Source organism: Melospiza melodia, unplaced genomic scaffold (assembly GCF_035770615.1).
Source record: "Melospiza melodia melodia isolate bMelMel2 unplaced genomic scaffold, bMelMel2.pri scaffold_18, whole genome shotgun sequence".
NCBI classification, from domain to species: domain Eukaryota; kingdom Metazoa; phylum Chordata; class Aves; order Passeriformes; family Passerellidae; genus Melospiza; species Melospiza melodia.
The window spans coordinates 2378593-2396312 of record NW_026948525.1 but is presented as its reverse complement, the minus strand read 5'-3'; the positions used below and the strand labels follow the sequence as shown (position 1 = coordinate 2396312).

The 17720-nt window shown below is 49.5% G+C and overlaps 2 protein-coding genes across 2 annotated transcripts in view; one reads left to right on the top strand and one right to left on the bottom strand.

Moving 5' to 3' along the window:
- The window catches only part of LOC134433476 (zinc finger protein 572-like), a gene marked incomplete at both ends in the record, with an annotated part of 41983 nt that extends 37003 nt beyond the window's left edge, over window positions 1–4980 (top strand). Inside the window, one exon of the mRNA XM_063182331.1 lies at window positions 4748–4980. Within this exon, the coding sequence (XP_063038401.1) occupies window positions 4748–4980 (233 nt within the window). The remainder of the gene's footprint in view (window positions 1–4747) is intronic.
- A 3141-nt stretch (window positions 4981–8121) lies between these two features.
- Window positions 8122–8640, bottom strand: LOC134433462 (olfactory receptor 14J1-like; the record flags this gene model as incomplete). Its single annotated transcript, XM_063182317.1, has 1 exon — window positions 8122–8640. A coding segment is annotated over exon 1 (519 nt), but the record flags the coding sequence as incomplete, so codon positions are not given.
- Window positions 8641–17720: the final 9080 nt, after the last annotated feature.

Sequence of the window (17720 nt, the reverse complement as noted above, 5' to 3'; positions counted from 1 at the left end):
CTCTGTGACACCACAGCAGTTGAAGCCACAACTTCCTCCTCTTTGTGACACTGCAGCTGTGGAAGCCCCACATCCCTCTCTCTCTGACACCACAGCAGTTGCTGCCCCAACCTTCACCTGTCTGTGATACCACAGTGGTGGCAGCCCCAAAGTTCTCCCAGTGACACCACCGCTGTGGCAGTCCCAATGTCCCCTTCTCTGTGGCACCGCAGCAGTGGAAGCCCCAAAGTTCCCCTCTCTATGACACTGCAGGGATGGCCGTCCAAAGTTCTACTCTCTATGGCAGCGCCACAGTGGCAGTTCCAACATTCCCCTCTCTGTGACTCCTCAACATTTGCAGCCCCAGTGTTTCCCTGTCAGTGACACCCCAGTGGTGGCAACCTCAAAGTTCCCCTGTTTGTGACATGACAACAGTGGCAATACCAATGTCCCCCTGTCTATGACATCAAAGCAATTGCAACTCCAGTGTTTCCCTGACAGTGACACCACAGAGGTGGCACCCACAGCGTTCTCCTCTCTATGACAGCACCACAGTGGCAGCCCCAACATTCCCCTCTCTATGACACTGCAGGGGTGGCAGCCCCAAATGCTCCCCTGTCTGTGACACCACAGCGGTGACTCCCTCAACATTCCCCTCTCTGTGATACCACTGAGTTGGCAGTCCCAACATTGACTTCTGTATGACACCACAGCGGTGGCAGCCCCAAGATTACCCTCTCTATGTAAAACAGGGATATGACAAAACAGGGGTAGCAGCCCCAAGGTTCCTCTGTCTTTGAGCCCACAAGGATGGCAGCCCAAACACTCCCCTCTCTATGATACCACAGCAGTGGGAGCCCCAGCATCCCCTGCCTGTGACACCACAGCTTTGACAGCCCCAACATTGCCCTGTCTGTGATATCACAGTGGTGGGAGCTCCAGCATCCCCTGTCTGTGACACCTCAGCTTTGGCAGCCCCAACGTTCTCCTCTCTATGACTCCACAGCAGAGGCAGCACCAATATTCTCCTCTCAATGACAAGACAGCACTGGAAGCCCCAGCGTTCCCATGTGTATGATACCACTGTGGTGTCAGCCATAAAGATCCCCTCACTATGGCACCACAGCAGTGGCAGCCCCAGTGTTCCCCTCTCTAAGAAAGCACAGCTGTGCCAGTCCCATTTTCCCGGTCTCTGTGACACCACAGTGGTGCTGCCCAAATGTTCCCCACTCTGTGACTCTGCAGCTGTGGCAGCAGCACTAGAACAGAAGCAGCATCTGTGGAACACCAGGGGTGCAGGGGAGGAGCAGAGAAGGAGCAGTGGAACAGTGGGAGATGAGCAGTGTTGGAGCAGCAGTGGAGCAGCCGTGAAAGAGCAGAGGAACCGTGCTGAAACAGCACAGCACAGCTTCTGAGCAGCAGTGGAGTGAGCATAGAAAAGGAAGAAGAGTGGTGGCACAGGAACTACAGCCATGGAACAGTGGTGGCACAGGAACTACAGCCATGGAACAGTGGTGGCACAGGAGCTACAGCCATGGAACAGTGGTGGCACAGGAACTGCAGCCATGGAACAGTGGTGGCACAGGAACTACAGCCATGGAACAGTGGTGGCACAGCCCCACAGCTGTGGAGCGGCGCCTGAGATGCTAAAGCTGCGGGACACAGAGCAGCTCCCAGCACTGTGTCCTGCAGGAGCCGGCCCCGCACACACCAGAGCGATGCCCCTCAGGCTGAGCCAGAACTGTGGGCACAGGCAGGAATTGCTGCTGGGCTGTGCAAGGTGTGGATCGAGTGCATTTAATGGTGACCTGGGGAATTTGATCCTGCTCATTGCAGCTGCTTTTGTGCTGCTGTGGCTGTTCCTGATCATCTGAAGTCATGAACTCAGGAGAAACTTGGGACAAAAGGAATCAAAGTGCCTTCTGTCCTGCTGTCTTGGTTTGGAAAGACAGGAGCCTGCTAAGGAAGGCAGGAGCCTCCCCTGAAATGGAGAATGTAAAATCCCCACCACCACCGAATTGCTAGAAATTTTAAATTGAGGGGAGCTCTCAGGCAAAAAATATGGGAGCAGGAAATAACAGTTCTTTCATAGAGAAGAAAATAAAAGGATAAAATAAACAATGCAGTAAACTAAAACCGCACTTAGAGAGTCAGAACACAACCTGACACCCTGTTGGTCAGGGTGTTGGTAGCAATCCAATTGGAAATGTGGCTGCAGTCCTCCTGGAGTGTCAGGTTCTGTTGGAGCAGGGGGTCCTGTAGAAAAGGGTGTATTCTTTCTCTGAGGATCCAGTGGAAGAAGAGGCAGCCACTGTTCCTCTGGGAAATCCAGTGGAGAAGTTGTGCTGCTATTCCAGAATCTCCAGATTCTAGCTGGCTAGAATGCTTGGCTCTTCCCTTTCGGCAGTGCATCTCCCAATGGGATGATGTAGTTCTTATCAGTCATGCAGTGACATTCAATAGCCTGTTATCAGCAGATGTCCCCCCAGGAGGGAGGAGTGGTTGTGGAAGAGATAAGGAAAACTGCCATACAGATGGCAAATAGAATGCATCTTGCCTTGCAATCTGGGACACTTGCAGAGAAAGACATCTTTGTAGAATTTGAATGATTTCTGATTTGGGAAATCATTAAAAAAAAAGTGGGTCAGTTATTGGCCTGTGGTTTGTTCTCATCCAGAAAGATGTTCCAAAGTACTGCAATTTGGCATTAAAAACCAGGAACGTGCCTCTTCATCCATATTGCACATGGACTACAGAGCTATTTGTCGTCATTATGATAGGAAAACAATTGGAGATCTTTTCCCAATTTAACTCTTTCTTCCTGTCTCTGGGATTAAGCCTCCAACACCCGCTGTTGGAGTCTTCTTTCCATAATCTGCTCCTTTGGAGTTGGGATGTGACAAATCAGTGGGAGGAGGGAGAGACCATTAAAACTGCACACTCTGTTTTTATAGTCTCTGGATTTCCAGTGTTTAGAAAATGTCATGTTTTCAACTGTCTGAACAAATCCCACATTGCTTACTTTTTCTGTGGCAGGAAACCTTCCTTTGGCCCCATTTAGGAACTGACCCTAGGAAACACCTCATTGCAGATGCTTTTTTGTTGGTTTTGCTAAGAGATGACAAGCAAATCAGCACACGGGGCAGGGATGAGAGAAAGGGAAGAAACAATTCCTTTCTTTATCTTCCTTGTGGGAACTCTCCTCTAGAGATTGTGCTCCAGCCAGAGACTTCCCGGGCCAAGGGCTGAGGGGATCAATTCAGCTGAGGCAGTTGAGGCATCTCCTCCCTGGTCTGTAGCCCTGGGGCTGGGAGGGGACACGGGTGCCCCCCTTGCAGCCCCTGGAATGGGGGATTCCTCCTGCCTCTGCCAGGTGCTCCTGATCCAGGCATTAGCCCTGGCCTGGGTGCTCCTGCTCTGAGCTCCCTGCCATGGTCATTGCTGGTGCTGGAGGGCAGGAGGGAGGGATTCCGTGCAAACCTGGAAGGCGCCAGTGGGCTCAGAGGTGTGTGGAGGTGACAGTGACAGAGTGACATAGGGAGGTGCAGATGGACACAGGGACAAGACAACACCCCTGGGAAAACTTCTTGGAAATTTGGGGGACTTTGAGTGTAAAATACACAGGAACACAGAGACACAGACACAGAATTCTGCAAAGCATTTCCCAGCTATCTTAAGTTGAACATGGGGCATGTATTCCATTCCTATCTGATGGGGCAGTTACCTTCTGTTAATTCGGCAGTTTTCTTTATCTCTTCCAAAACCCATCCTCCCTCCCAGGAGATATCTTCTGTTAATGGGCCATTGAGTGCCACTGCATGACTGATAAAATTCCATCATCCCATTGTGAGAAGCTCTGCCCAGAGGGAGGAGCCAAGCATTCCTATCTGGATAAAATCAGAGGGCTGGAAGACAAGAGTCAGCCTTTTCCACAGGATTCCCATAGGAAGACCAGGCCAAACACCACCACCACTGGATCTTCAGAGGAAAACACCACCTTCCTACAGGATCCCTGCTTCAACAGAGCCACACCTGTCACTGCAGGCAGACTGTAGCCACCGTTTATTGGGACTGTCACTGCCACTGTGACCCACAGGGTGTCAGGTCGTATTCTGAATCTGTCGGTGTTTTTTCTCTGTAGTATTGCATTTATATTTTAATTTTCCGGCTACATAACTGTTATTCCTAGTCCCATATCTGTTGCCTTAGAGCCCCATAATTTCAAAATTATAACAGTTCGGAAAGAGGTTGTTTACTTTTTTCCATTTCAAGGGAGGCTCTTGCCTTTCTTAGCAGACACCTGTCTATTTAAACTGAGACAATGCCCCAGGACACCCAGGCAGGTGAGGAAGAAGTCAGTGCCCCTTTTCCCCTCTCTCCTGCTCCATCTCCCAGCCCAGCACGGCCCCCGGCTGCAGGACAACCCTGCTGCCAATGCCATCCTGCCGGGGAAGCACTGGGGACATCTCCTTCTCCTTCCCTGTGGCACGGAGGCAAATCCCATCCTGTCCTTGTCCTTCCTCCTGCAGGCAAGAAGCAGAGGATGGAGACCAGGGAGGACAAATCCCCACAGCAGAACCTCATGGAAGAGGCCACTTTGAGCAGCTCTATTGCGCAGGAATCCAATGGAGAGGAAAAGTCCCAGAGGTCCGACAGGACGAGGGGCACCAAACCCAGCCTGGGTTGCTCTGAGGAGGAAAGACCCACCCTCGCCAGGAAGGTGGACAGAGCTTCAGCCAGGGCTCGGAGCTGGTGGCCCAGGAGCAGCTTCATGATGGGGAGAAGCCCTACAAGTTCTTGGAGTGTGGGAAGGGCTTCAGGTGCAGCTCTGAGCTCATCACCTACCAACACATCCACACCGGGGAACGGCCCTATGAGTGCCTCGAGTGTCCAAAAATGTTTCACACCACTTCCACTCTCGTCAAGCACCAGTGGATTCACACAGAGGAGAGGCCCTTCCGCTGCCCTGAGTGTGGGAAGGGCTTTAGAGAAAACATCAGCCTTGTTACCCATTGGTGCATCCAAACCAGGGAGAGGCCCTACGAGTGTCCCAAGTGCAGGAAGAGCTTCACCCAGAGCTCTCATTTGACCAAACACCAACAGAGGCATCGGTAAGGGAAGCCCTGCAAATGCCCCCACTGCAGGAAAAGCTTCTTGCACTGCTACAGCTTCATCCCCCATTGGAAGATCCCCTTTGGGAAGAGCCCTGGTGATCCATGTTCCCTGTCATCAATGCTGGGAAGACAGCTGTCCCTTTTCCTGTCCCTGCCAATGACATGATATGGGTCCAAGAACATGAGGGTCTGGCCATGGTTGTGTCATTATATTCACTCCCACATCAGGTTATTGCTAGGGGCAGGAAAGGGACTGTCTCCCTCCCTCCCCTGAGGAGAAGGGTGTCCTTTCCAGGCAGGAGTGAATATGTGGCTGGAAAGAGACAGTAGGTGGTGTTGTAATTTTCCCTGTAAATAGTTTTTCTGATCCTTTCTGTTATCAGTGTTGTTGCTGTTCCAGTTTGTTCCTTATCTGGTTGCTGTTCCCAATAAATTGTTCTTCTTCCATGCTGGGATCTTTGCCTTTTGTGCTTTCCATGGGAGGCGGGAGGGCAGCGAGGGCAGCGCGATTTTAGCAGGAGCAGAAAATTGGGGAATCTCATTCCTGCACCCCAGCCCCTGGAAACCAAGCATCCCAGCTGGTCCCAGCCCTGGTGGCCATGGCAACAGCCTTGGGAGCGGGTCCCTGGCTGGGGCTGTGGGAACCTCTTCCCTCTGGTGCCCAGGGACAGGAGTGGGGGGAAATGCTGCAGCTGAGTCGGGGCAGGCTCCGGTTGGATGTCAGGAAAAGGTTTTTGCCCAGAGGCTGCTGGGGCCCTGCCCAGGCTCCCCAGGGAAGGGTCCCAGCTCCAGGGCTCTCTGAGCTGCAGCAGCGTTTGGACAGCGCTGCCAGGCCCAGGCTGGCATTGTTGGGGTGTTCTGTGCAGGGCCAGCAGTTGGACTGGAGGGAGGATCCTGATGGGTCCCTCCCAGCTCAGCCAATTCTGTGATTCTGGGATCCCATGAGCCTGGGGATGGGGCTGCCAATGGTTGCCATGGCAATGGGCTGTGGCTGCAGATCTGAGCTGGTGTCCATGGCAACCACCCCTGGCATGGGGTCTCCATGGAGCTGCCAAGGGACTGAGCATAGCAACGGGGGCCTGGTGATGGTTGCCTGCTTAGGATCAGATTTGTCACAGGCCCTCAGAGGGATTCCATGGGGACCTTCCAAGAGTCTCCAGGCTGTTCCAGAGCTGGAATGTCACAGGCAGAGACAGGGGCTCCATGGAGACCTCCCAGGGCTTTCTGGGGATGCTAAAGAGCCCTCTCGTCAGAGGCAGTCTCAGCCATTCCATGGTGACATCCCAGGGGACCTTGGGCTGCAAAGGCACCGAACTCTCACAGGCACTCACGGGGGCTCCACGGTGACATCCCAGGAGTCCCCAGGCTGCCAAAGACCCAGGATGTCTCAGACATTAACAGGGTTCCTGTCATGGGCAGATATATTTATATAAATATGTATTATCTATTATAGTAATAATTGGACACAATTGCCTTAATCAGAAATATTTATGCCAGGATGGCATTGGTTGGACTTGATGATCCCAAAGGTCTTTTCCAGTCTATTTGATTATGTCATTCTTTGATAATTGGGACACTCTGGGGCCATTGTGACACTGCAAGGCCTCATGGAACTTAGAGGACCATGGTGACACCATGCAGCCCCACAGAACCAGGGGTCCACTGTGGTGCTCTGGGGCCAAATGGAACCAGGCAGTGCACCGTGACACTCTGGGTCCTTGTGGAACCACAGAGGCCATTGTGACACTGCAGGGCTTTGTGTAACCAAGGGATTTCACCATTTTGACACTAGAACACCAAGGAGACCATTGGGAGACTCCAGGGCCCAGTGGAACCAAGGGGCCATTCTGACACTGCGGGGCCTCATGGAACTAAGGGGACATTGTGACAGTGCAGGATCCTGTGTCACCAAGGGGCCACTGTGACACGAGGGGGCCTCAGGGGATCTGGAAGAACGTTGTGACACTGTGTGGCCTCGTGGAAACAAGGAGTCCATTGTGACACTGAGGGGACTTGTGGAACTACAGAGACCATGGTGACAGTGTGGGACCTCATGTACCCATGGGGCCATTGTGACACTCTGGGGCCTCATGGAACCAAGGGGCCACTGTGAAACTGCAGCACCAACAAGAACATGTGAAGCCCCATGGAACCAAGGAGTCCATTGTCACATTTTGGGGCCCCACGGAACCAAGGAGACCATTGTTGCTCTGCATGGTCTCATGGACCCAAGGAGAACAGTGTGACAGTGCAGGGCGTGGTGTAACCAAGAGGCCATTGTGACACTGAGGGGCCCCCTGGAACCTAGCACATCTTTGCAGATGACACCAAGCTGGATGTGAGTGTTGATCTGTGGGAGCATAGAAGGGCTTTGCAGAGAGACCTGGACAGGCTGGATTGAGGGGCTGAATCCAGCAATTTCAGGTTTAAAAATCCAAGTACCAGGCCCTGCAATTTGACCCCAGTGCTATAGGCTGGGGATGGAGTGGCTGAACAGCAGCCAGGCAGAAAGGGACCTGCAGGGACTGATGAACAGCAGGCTGGACATGAGCCATCAGTGTGACCAGGTGGCCAAGAAGGCCAGTGGCTCCTGGCCTGGCTCAGGAATGGTGTGGCCAGCAGGAGCAGGGCTGATGTGCCAGCACTGATCTGCCCCCAGCTCTGCACACAGACATTGCTGCTGCAGCTCCAGAGAAGGCAACAAAAGGGCATCTCTGCAGAAAATTTTGCTGGGACATCCTTTACTTCCTTTAAATACACCAAGAGTGCAGTCCCCCATTGACACAGTCTGTGGCCACAGAGAAGGTGGAGAGAAACAAAATGAGAAATAGCACAAGCAATGATGTTTCTTTGTGGACAGAATGGAAAAACTAAAACAAAGAAATCTCCAAAATGAAACCAACAAGAAGTATCAAAAACTAGTTTTATTACAAGTGATTTGCAGAAATTGACCAGCAGTTTAATGTTCCTGAAAGCACCCAGTCATCAGTCTCCTCACAGCAGCATTGTGCTCCTGGTTCCTCAGGCTGTAGATGAGGGGGTTCAGGGCTGGAGGCACCACTGAGTACAGAACTGACACAGCCAGATCCAGGGATGAGGAGGAGAGGGAGGGAGGCTTCAGGTGAGCAAACATGACAGTGCTGATGAACAGGGAGACAACAGCCAGGTGAGGGAGGCAGGTGGAAAAGGCTTTGTGCCGTCCCTGCTCAGAGGGGATCCTGAGCACGGCCCTGAATATCTGCACATAGGAGAAAACAATGAACACAAAACAACCAAATAGCAAGCAGGCACTAACTGCAATTAGCCCCAGTTCCCTGAGTGAGGAATTTGAGCAGGAGAGCTTGAGGATCTGTGGGATTTCACAGAAGAACTGGCCCAGGACATTGCCATGGCACAGGGGCAAGGAAAATGTATTGGCTGTGTGCAGCAGGGAATAGAGAAAGGCACTGGCCCAGGCAGCTGCTGCCATGTGGGCACAAGCTCTGCTGCCCAGGAGGGTCCCGTAGTGCAGGGGTTTGCAGATGGACACATAGCGGTCATAGCACATGATGATCAGAAGAGAAAGCTCTGTTCCAAGGAAGAAGTAAATCAGAAATAGCTGTGCAGCACATCCTTTGTAGGAGATGTCCCTGGTGTCCCAAAGGGAATTGTGCATGGCTTTGGGGACAGTGGTGCAGATGGAGCCCAGGTCACTGAGGGCCAGGTTGAGCAGGAAGAAGAACATGGGCGTGTGCAGGTGGTGGCCGCAGGCTACGGCGCTGATGATGAGGCCATTGACCAGGAGGGCAGCCAGGGAGATGCCCAGCAAGAGGCAGAAGTGCAGGAGCTGCAGCTGCCGCGTGTCTGCCAATGCCAGCAGGAGGAAGTGGCTGATGGAGCTGCTGTTGGACATTTGAGGTGTCTTGGCATGGGGATCAGTAAGAAAAGTAATCATGGAATAGTTGGGATTGGAGAGAACTTTAAATATCCCAGCACATCTTGGGGGCTCTTTCCCCCCACTGCCTGCCCAGGGCTCTGCTGCCTGGAGCAGTCCCTGCCAGCAGCTGCTTCCCTGTGCCCAGGGCTGGGCCCTGCCAGTGCTGACAGAGCCCAGCCCAGCCCTGGGGGCTCAGCTCTGCCCTGAAGACCCCTCCCAGCTCAGGCACTGCCCAGGGGATGCTCTGGCTCTGCAGGCTCTGATAGGAATGTCAGAGCAACCCTGAGGAGGCTGGAAAAGAGACACTGATGCTGCCTCAAAGGGGCCCTGTGCAGATATCTGTCACTGCCTGCTTTATTCAGACCTGAGACAAAATGTTTTTATTGTTCCATTCTGAACTGAGAGGTGAAAATCCATAGGCTCCATCCAGGCAATCCAGAGCAGTATATTAAAAAAGTAGGATTTTCGCTTTTATGCAGCCCCTGCCTTGCTATGCTCCCTGTATAATCTACTTGCAAATGTGATGCAGTTAAATGCCATGCTAAGAGCAGCCCTGAACAATGCAGCATCCTCCCCACACAAGCAGAACACTTCCAAGCCTTACCAGCTGTCACCTCCCACCCAGATCTTATCCCCCAGTACTGGGAGCAGCTGCCTGGGCTGGCTGAGAGCTGTCCCTGGCAGGCAGCAGAGTCCCTGCCCCAGCACAGCACCCTGGGCTGCAGGACCCTGCTCTGCAGGACAGCCCTGGGCACCCCTGGCTGCTCTGCACAAGAGACAATCAGAGAATGTACTCACAGAGTCTGTAGGCATTGGGATGTTCCAGCTTGAGGAGATCATTCCAGGAGCTGCAGCTGCATTGTCCTGCAGCCAGAGGTTCCTGTGCCAAGGGCTGGCAGTGATTCTGCCCCAGGCACTTCTCAGCCCCTTCCCAGCCCTGACTGATTGAAGCTCTCTGTGCCTCTGTGCTGTGCTTGGGGTGGCTGCAGGCAGTGCCCCAGTCCTGCTGGGCTGGCAGAAGAGCTGCTCATCAAGAGAAATGTGCTTTTGAATCTCTTCTTGGTTACCAGGAGCTGCCTCTGTGCCAGGAGCCCAACCCAGCTCAGCAGCACAGACAGAGCACAAGGACTATAATGAGCCTCTGGGGCTTTGTGCTGAGGCCCTGAACATCAGTGCCTGAGAGGGAGCTGAAGAAACCTCTCCAGAACTCCAAGTCAGAATCCAATTCCAAGGTTTCTTGGACTTTTAATGGGTCCCACTGAGGAACACAACAGAGAAAGTGTCCCCAGGCCCCAGGCAGATCAGAGAACTGCAGGCAGTGATGACAGGTGGGGACAAAGAGAAGCCAAGTCTTGGTGCCCTGGGGCACAGCAGGGTCTGTGCCACCAAGGGCTGGGAGGAGACACCTTTTGCTGAGGCCCTGGGGCCTCCTGGCACAGCCCCAGCCAGGCTGGGCACTGTCAGCCCCTTGTCCTGCCCTCAGCATCCCCCCCTAGCCCACATCCCAGTGGCCTCAAGGATCTGCTGGAAGGAGTCCCTGGGGAGCCTTGCTCAGGAATGGCCCTGGGGGCTCCTGAATGCTCCCCGGAACTGCAGGTTTTTCGAAGGACTTTGGGTTTGGCTTTTGCCTTGGAGTCTCTGAGAGGTTTGTGCAATCATGGCCTCCAATTATCTGCTGTAATTAATCCCTGGAGAGGCTTTGTCAGTAACAACACTCAGTGGGGCTCATTAAATGCTTCAAGGTACTTCAGTTATTTTAAGGTACTTGGTGTTTCCCTTTGGATACAGACTCTGTGAGAGGTTTGTGCAATCATTGCCCCAATTATCTATTTTAATGAGTCCCTTGAGATCTTTGTACTGACATTCAGTGGGGCTCATTAATGCTTTGAGGTACTCAAGGTTTTAAGGTACTTTGGATTTTTCTTTCTCCACTCTCCATCTCTGAGAGGTTTTTGTGCCATCCTGGCCTCCAATTCTCTCCTGCAAGGAGTCCATGAGGAGCCTGTGTTGGAGAGGGACCTCAGTGGGACCCATTCATGCTTTGAGACACTTTGGGGCTTTCCTCTGACTTTGACTCCTGGAAAGATTTGTGCAATCTCCTCTCAGGCCCTGAGGTTCAAGGGCTCAGCTTCAAATGCACTCAGAGCTCATTAGGATCAGGCAAGTCCTGCCAAACCATGGCTCTGCCTTGATTTCCCTCTGGTCTGGAGCAGTTCATCAGGAAGATTTCCTTTTACAGTTACGGAGAAATATTTCAATGAGCTTCTAAGAAATATGTAATCCTATTTTAAAGACTGTATTTTATTACTTTTCTCTTTTGAGAAGAGGTGATTGCAGCATTCTGTTCCTGATATTGCTGTAGTGCTTCTCCTAAGGGGGTCTGGCCATGTCAGAAGAGTTATACATTGGAACTGGAGTCCAGTGTGGACAGCCATGCCTCAGATTCCCCAACCCCATGTGAGACATGATTTTCACTTTCAATATTTTCAATGGTTTATTAAGTCCTTATCAAAATACAACAGAAGGGTCTTGATTTTCATGTCTTTTCAAATACAACAGAAGACTGAATAAAGAAAAGAATACAGTGCCAGAAGCAAAGAATTCAGTCACCATGTGCTCATCTACAAAATGGATGCTCTGTCTTTTATATCTCTAGCCCCTCCCAAAGTCTTGTCAATTGACTCCTTTTTCTCTGTCTAGTGGTGGAGATCACTGTCTTACACCTTGATTGGAGGTCAGGTGCTGCCATAGTAACAAGCTGACCCTCCCAAATTCCCCAACTACTGAGGCTGTCCTGTGATAACAATGAAAGGGGGAGGGGAAGGATAATTATACATCTACAAAACTTCTCTTAACATATATTTAATATTCACCCCTTAATTGTGAGAGTCAGCCATACAATCACTCATCTATAAAACTCCCCCCTTTTCTTTTTCTCTAAGTCATTTTGCTTGAACAATTAAGTAAAAAATTTTCTCTCTCTCTTGAATGAGTCACACCAGCATCTGTTGATGTGGGCAAGGACAGTGGGAACAGGTGAAAAAAAATCTCAGATTTTCCTCAGACACACTTATTTGGAATGGACAAAAGGACATCACAGAGGTCCAGTATGGCTTTGACTCCCATCTACCGTGCCTATGTGGCTGCTACCCATAGTCAGTTGTCGGTTTCTCGGCTGTTTAGGTGACCTGGAAAGGCCCAGGGTGGCCTTGGACAGCCCACGCTTCAAAGGACGAGAAGAGACTTCAGATCTTTTCTCGGTCTTGGTGTTTATTAATTGTTTGTCTAAAAGATTTTCTCTTGGCCCGACAGAAGTCTGCTCAGCAGCCAGCCCTGGGCACACTGCGAGCCCCCGGGGCGGTCACCTATCTTTATACTCAAAGTTACGTATACAATATTTATAATTTCTCCCCAATACCTTTTACCTTTATTAACCAGTGCAGTTTTAGTAATAACCAATCCCAAAGTGCCAACATCACCACAGAAGATGGAGGCCAAGAAGAAGAAGAAGAAGAAGGACAGGACACACCCCAATTCCTCCATCTTACTTCCTTAGACCCCCCTGTACAGAAATCCTAAACCCTGTGTTTCACTCTAATTAACTTATCCCTTCACCATTCACCCAGTGAAATCCTCCCATCCTCATACAGGTGTCGTCTCCTGTGTAGGATCAAAGTCCAGCCACCAGACACTTCTGGCAACATTCCAGGACTCCCGAGCCCCCCAAGGGTGGTCTTGGTCACTCTGCATCTCAGTCCTGAGGTGCTGAGATCCCACAGTCAGTGTATCTTAGGGGTGAGTACAGTGGCCAACTCGGTCTTGCCCATGAGTCCCTGTTGAATTAAAAGACAATTGAGGAATTATAGAGGTCCAGTATGTCCTTTTGTCCCTACCTTACCATGCCTACGGGGTTGCTACCCGCAGCAGGGCTATGGAGCCTTCTTGGCAGCAAACAATGAGGCCAACCCAGCTTTGCCCTCCTTCCTTTGTCTTCTTTTATTAAAGAAGTTGTCCCATTACTTTTTACAGTCCCTTGTGTACTTCTCCTCAAAAAATGCTGGTAATTCTCACCCATGAAAACAGGAAAACAGGTGTCTGGTGGAAGCTGGACTCCACTTTTTGGGCATCTTGGTGTTTTTCTGGTTGTCTTTCAGTCTCAGCTTGAGAGTCAATCTTGTTTCACCTGGCCTGGATGTTACAGTCCACTCTTTGGGCTCTTCTACTGGGCCTTTGACTCTGTTGCCATGAGTCCGTCTCTGCTCTGTAGTTCACATGGCCGATTTGGTGGTGAGCAGTTCCTGAAAGGGACCTTCCCACTGGGGAGTTAGAGGCTGATCTCTCCATGACTTAATGATCACCCAATCCCCAGGTAAAATATTACAGATTCTGAAATCTAGGGTGGTAGTTTGAGGAATTGCCCCTTTATGTCTTAGCCCTTCTAAAGTTTGTGCTATGGACATAACTTATTTCTTGGCATTGGTTTCCCCTTCCTCATAGTTGGTGACGGTTTCTCGGCGGTTTAGGTGACCTGGAAAGGCCTGGGGTGGCCTTGGACAGCCCGCGCTTCAAAGGACGAGAAGAGACTTCAGATCTTTTCTCGGTCTCAGTGTTTATTAATTGTTTGTCTAAAAGATTTTCTCTTGGCCCGACAGAGGTCTGCTCAGCAGCCAGCCATGAGCACACTGCAAGCCCCCGGGGCAGTCACCTATCTTTATACTCGAAGTTACGTATACAATATTTATCATTTCTCCCCAATACTTTTTACCCTTATTAACCAGTGCAGTTTTAGTAATAACCAATCCCAAAGTGCCAACATCACCACAGAAGATGGAGGCCAAGAAGAAGAAGAAGAAGAAGAAGAAGGACAGGACACACCCCAATTCCTCCATCTTACTTCCTTAGACCCCCCTGTACAGAAATCCTAAACCCTGTGTTTCACTCTAATTAACTTATCCCTTCACCATTCACCCAGTGAAATCCGCCCATCCTCATACAGGTGTCGTCTCCTGTGTAGGATCAAAGTCCAGCCACCAGACACTTCTGGCAACATTCCAGGACTCCCGAGCCCCCCAAGGGTGGTCTCAGTCACTCTGCACCTCAGTCCTGAGGCGCTGAGATCCCACAAGGTGGCAACCTTCTGGGGTGAGGTCCGGAAGGGTAACCCAAACATCATTTCATAGGGTGACAACCCCAGACCTGACGAGGCTGGGTTCTAATTCTTATTAAGGCCAAAGGGAGACATTTTGTCCATGACATTTGGGTTTCAATCATTAGCTTAACTAGAGCTCTTTTAAAAGTTTCATTCATTCTGTCAACCTGACCGGAACTCTGTGGACGCCATGGAGCGTGTAATTCCAATTTTACTCCCAGGGTCTGAACAACTTTCTGCAATATCTTCGATGTCATATGAGTTTCCTGGTCTGAATCAATCCTGTTTGCCATTCCATATCGGGGACTGATTGATTCTAGAAGGGTTTAACTCACAACATTGGCATTGGCTTTCACAGTGGGTACCACCTCTACCCAATGAGTCACGTGTTCTACTATCACTGGCAAAAACTTCCACCATTGTACCTGGGGAAGCTCAGTAAAGTCTGCTTGGATGTTTTGAAAGGGCCTTAAGGCTAGTTCTCAACCTCCCCTGGGTGTTCTCCTAATAATTTTGTTACTTACTTGTTGACATATCACACACCCTCCAGTTACTTGCTTAGCTATTCTGAAAATTCCTTTGCATCCCCAATCCCTTAGAAATTGATCACTTAGCACTTGTGTACCCCAGTGTGTTGTTCCATGTATGCCTTCTAGTATTTTCCTGGCAAAGGCCTTATTCAACATTTGCCTCGCATCTGCTAATCTCCACTTCCCTTTGTTATTTTTCTTGGCTCCCATTTTGAGGCGTTCTTCCTTTTATGTCCCACTGAATATCAGGACTTTTTGCATTTCTCTCATGGGTGTTAGTTCTATTATTAGTTTTTCTGTCTCTGATTCAGTTGCATTTTTAGCTTCTAAATTGGCTAAGTTGATCCCTTGCTCCCCTTTTTGATGTCCTTTAACATAAACCACCACTACTTCCTCTGGTAATTGTAAGGTTTCTAACTCTTGTAAAATAATTTTTTTGTTAAATAGTCCCTTTCCCTTTGAATTGAATAGTCCCCTCTCTCCCCAAATTTTTCCAAAGGTATGCACTATGCCAAAAGTGTATTTTGAATCTGTATATGTTGTTCTCCATTTCCATGCTAATATTTCCAGAGCTCACTTTAGGGCATATGGCTCACACCTTGGGCTGATCAGTTGGAAAGTAAATTTCTCTTTTTTATGGCCACCAACCCTTCATGCACTATAGCGTACCCCAATACCCTGTGCCCCTTTATTACCCGGGAAGATCCATCGATGTACAATTGTTTTCCACCTTGGAGTGGTTGATCTGTTAGGTCCTCTCTTACTCTAGTTTGATAGTTTATAACCTCTAGGCAATTATGTATTAGTTTCTCATCTGGTTCTCCATACAAAAACTGGGCAGGGTTGATTTGGTTACTCAATATTAGCTCTAAACCATTTTGTATTAAGATGGCTTCATAATTTAGCACTCAGGAATCAGTGAGCCATTTCTCAGCCTTTTGGCTCAGGATACTCCTTACTGAGTTTGGGATATATATCTTCAATTTTCCCCAAGAAGTTAATTTTTGCTTTCTGCTAGGAGCAGGGCAGTCACTGCCACAGCCTGAATGCAGGTTGGCCACCTCCAGCTGACAAGGTCTCGTAATTTTGATAAATTAGCCACTGGTTTCCTGGATCCTCCCCAGTCCTGGGCTAACACTCCATGTGCTACCCATTTTTCTATATCGACAAACAATAGAAGTGTTTGTCTAAGGCAAGAAGACTCAGTGCCAATGCACTGACTAATTTTTGCTTCAAAGCTTCAAACTTTTGTTCATCTTCTTCCCATCTAATCTCTTCTTCAACGAACTTTTCATACAAGAACTGGATGGTCTGCATGTATTCTTCAATCCATAGCCTACAATATCCCAACAGGCCTAAAAACCTTCTGACTTCTCTCTTAGTTTTTGGCCATGGGTGTGACACTATCCTTGTAATTCTCTCAGGGTTCAGCCACCAGCTCCCTTGACAAATCACATGTCCTAGGAATTTTACTTCCCACTCTACAAATTGGAGTTTACCTTTTGATACCCAAAGTCCTTGGTTCCCCAGAAAATTTACAACACTATGGTGGATTCCCAAACTTCTTTTTCTTCCCATCCTGAGAAAAGCAAATAATTTACATATTGGATGAGCTTTATCTCAGGTTTAATGGAAAAGAGTTGTATTATTTCTCCTAGGGCTTGACCAAAGAGGTTTGGGGATTCAGAAAACCCTTGGAATAACCCAATCCACTGAAGCTGTTGCTTCCTCCCAGAATCAGGGTCTTCCCATTCAAACGTTAATGTATCCCTACTTCTACTTTCCTCTGCCAGTGGGCACAGCCAAAAAGCATCTTTTAGGTCTGTCATGCTAAACCACTGGTGTGCTGTAGGGATAATAGTAGTGTATAGGGGTGAGGCACTACTGGGCATCCATTCAGAGTTCTTTTGTTCACTTCTCTCAAATCTTGGACAAGCCTGTAAGTCCCATCTGACTTCTTTACTGGTAATAGGGGTGTATTATGGGGGGACATACAAGGTTCTAAGGTCCTGTCCTCAAGTAGGTCCTGGATCACCGACCGTAGTCCTCATTTCCCTTCCAGGGAGAGTGGATATTGTCGTACCTGGACTGGATGGCTCTCATCAATTCATTTTATTACTATAGGTTTCATGTTCAATTTGCCTTGATTTTTCAGTTTTGCCCACATCATCTCATGAATTTTGCCCTCATCCTCTTCCCTTAATGGGAGAAGATTAACTACCATTTTTCCTTCCTCTGAGAGTACTCCAATGCTTAACTGCTAATGCACCTGTAAATTCTGCCCTAATGGATTGCACCCTGCCTCTGGAACTAATAGAACATCCCTGATTCCTACTTTATTTGCCCCTTCAAACTTTACTTCCTTTAAAACTGAGACCTTGAACTCCTCTCCTTTTGCACCTACTACTTGCCCCCTTTGGGATTCTACAAACACAAGTTCTTTCAGCTTCCGTGTCTACTAAGAATTCAAATTCTTTCTCCTGGAATCTATTTCTAAAGTTAGCAAGGGCTCCTGATGGTAGTCTGTCATGAGAAGGTAGAGCCCTTGACATCCCTAGTCTTCCACTTCTCCTTTTTGCCCAGTCTCATAGACCCTTTTCTTTCTGGGGGCAATTCCTTCTAATATGTCCATTCTCTTTACAGTAAAAGCAGACTGGTCCTAAGTTCCCCTGTTTCCCAAACTCACCTTTTTGTGCCCAGTCCCAAGGAGCTGCATCTCCCCTCCTTCTATCTTCCCACACTAGAATCCCCCTCCCTTACCTGGGTTGTTCTTCATGTGCTGGTTTCCTTCCCTAATGGCAGTTGCCATTACCTTGGTCTTACCTTCATCCCTCTTTACATACTCCTTCTGTGCTTCCCTTAGAAGATCCTCTAACCTCCTTTCTTGCCAACCATCAAGCTTTTCTAACTTTCTCCATATATCTGGCCAGGCATGAGTGACAAAATTTATCTTTAGTAAGATCTGTCTGGCCACCGTGCCAGGGTCAACCCCTGAATATTGCCTCATATTCCTTCTCAGTCTCTCTAGCCAC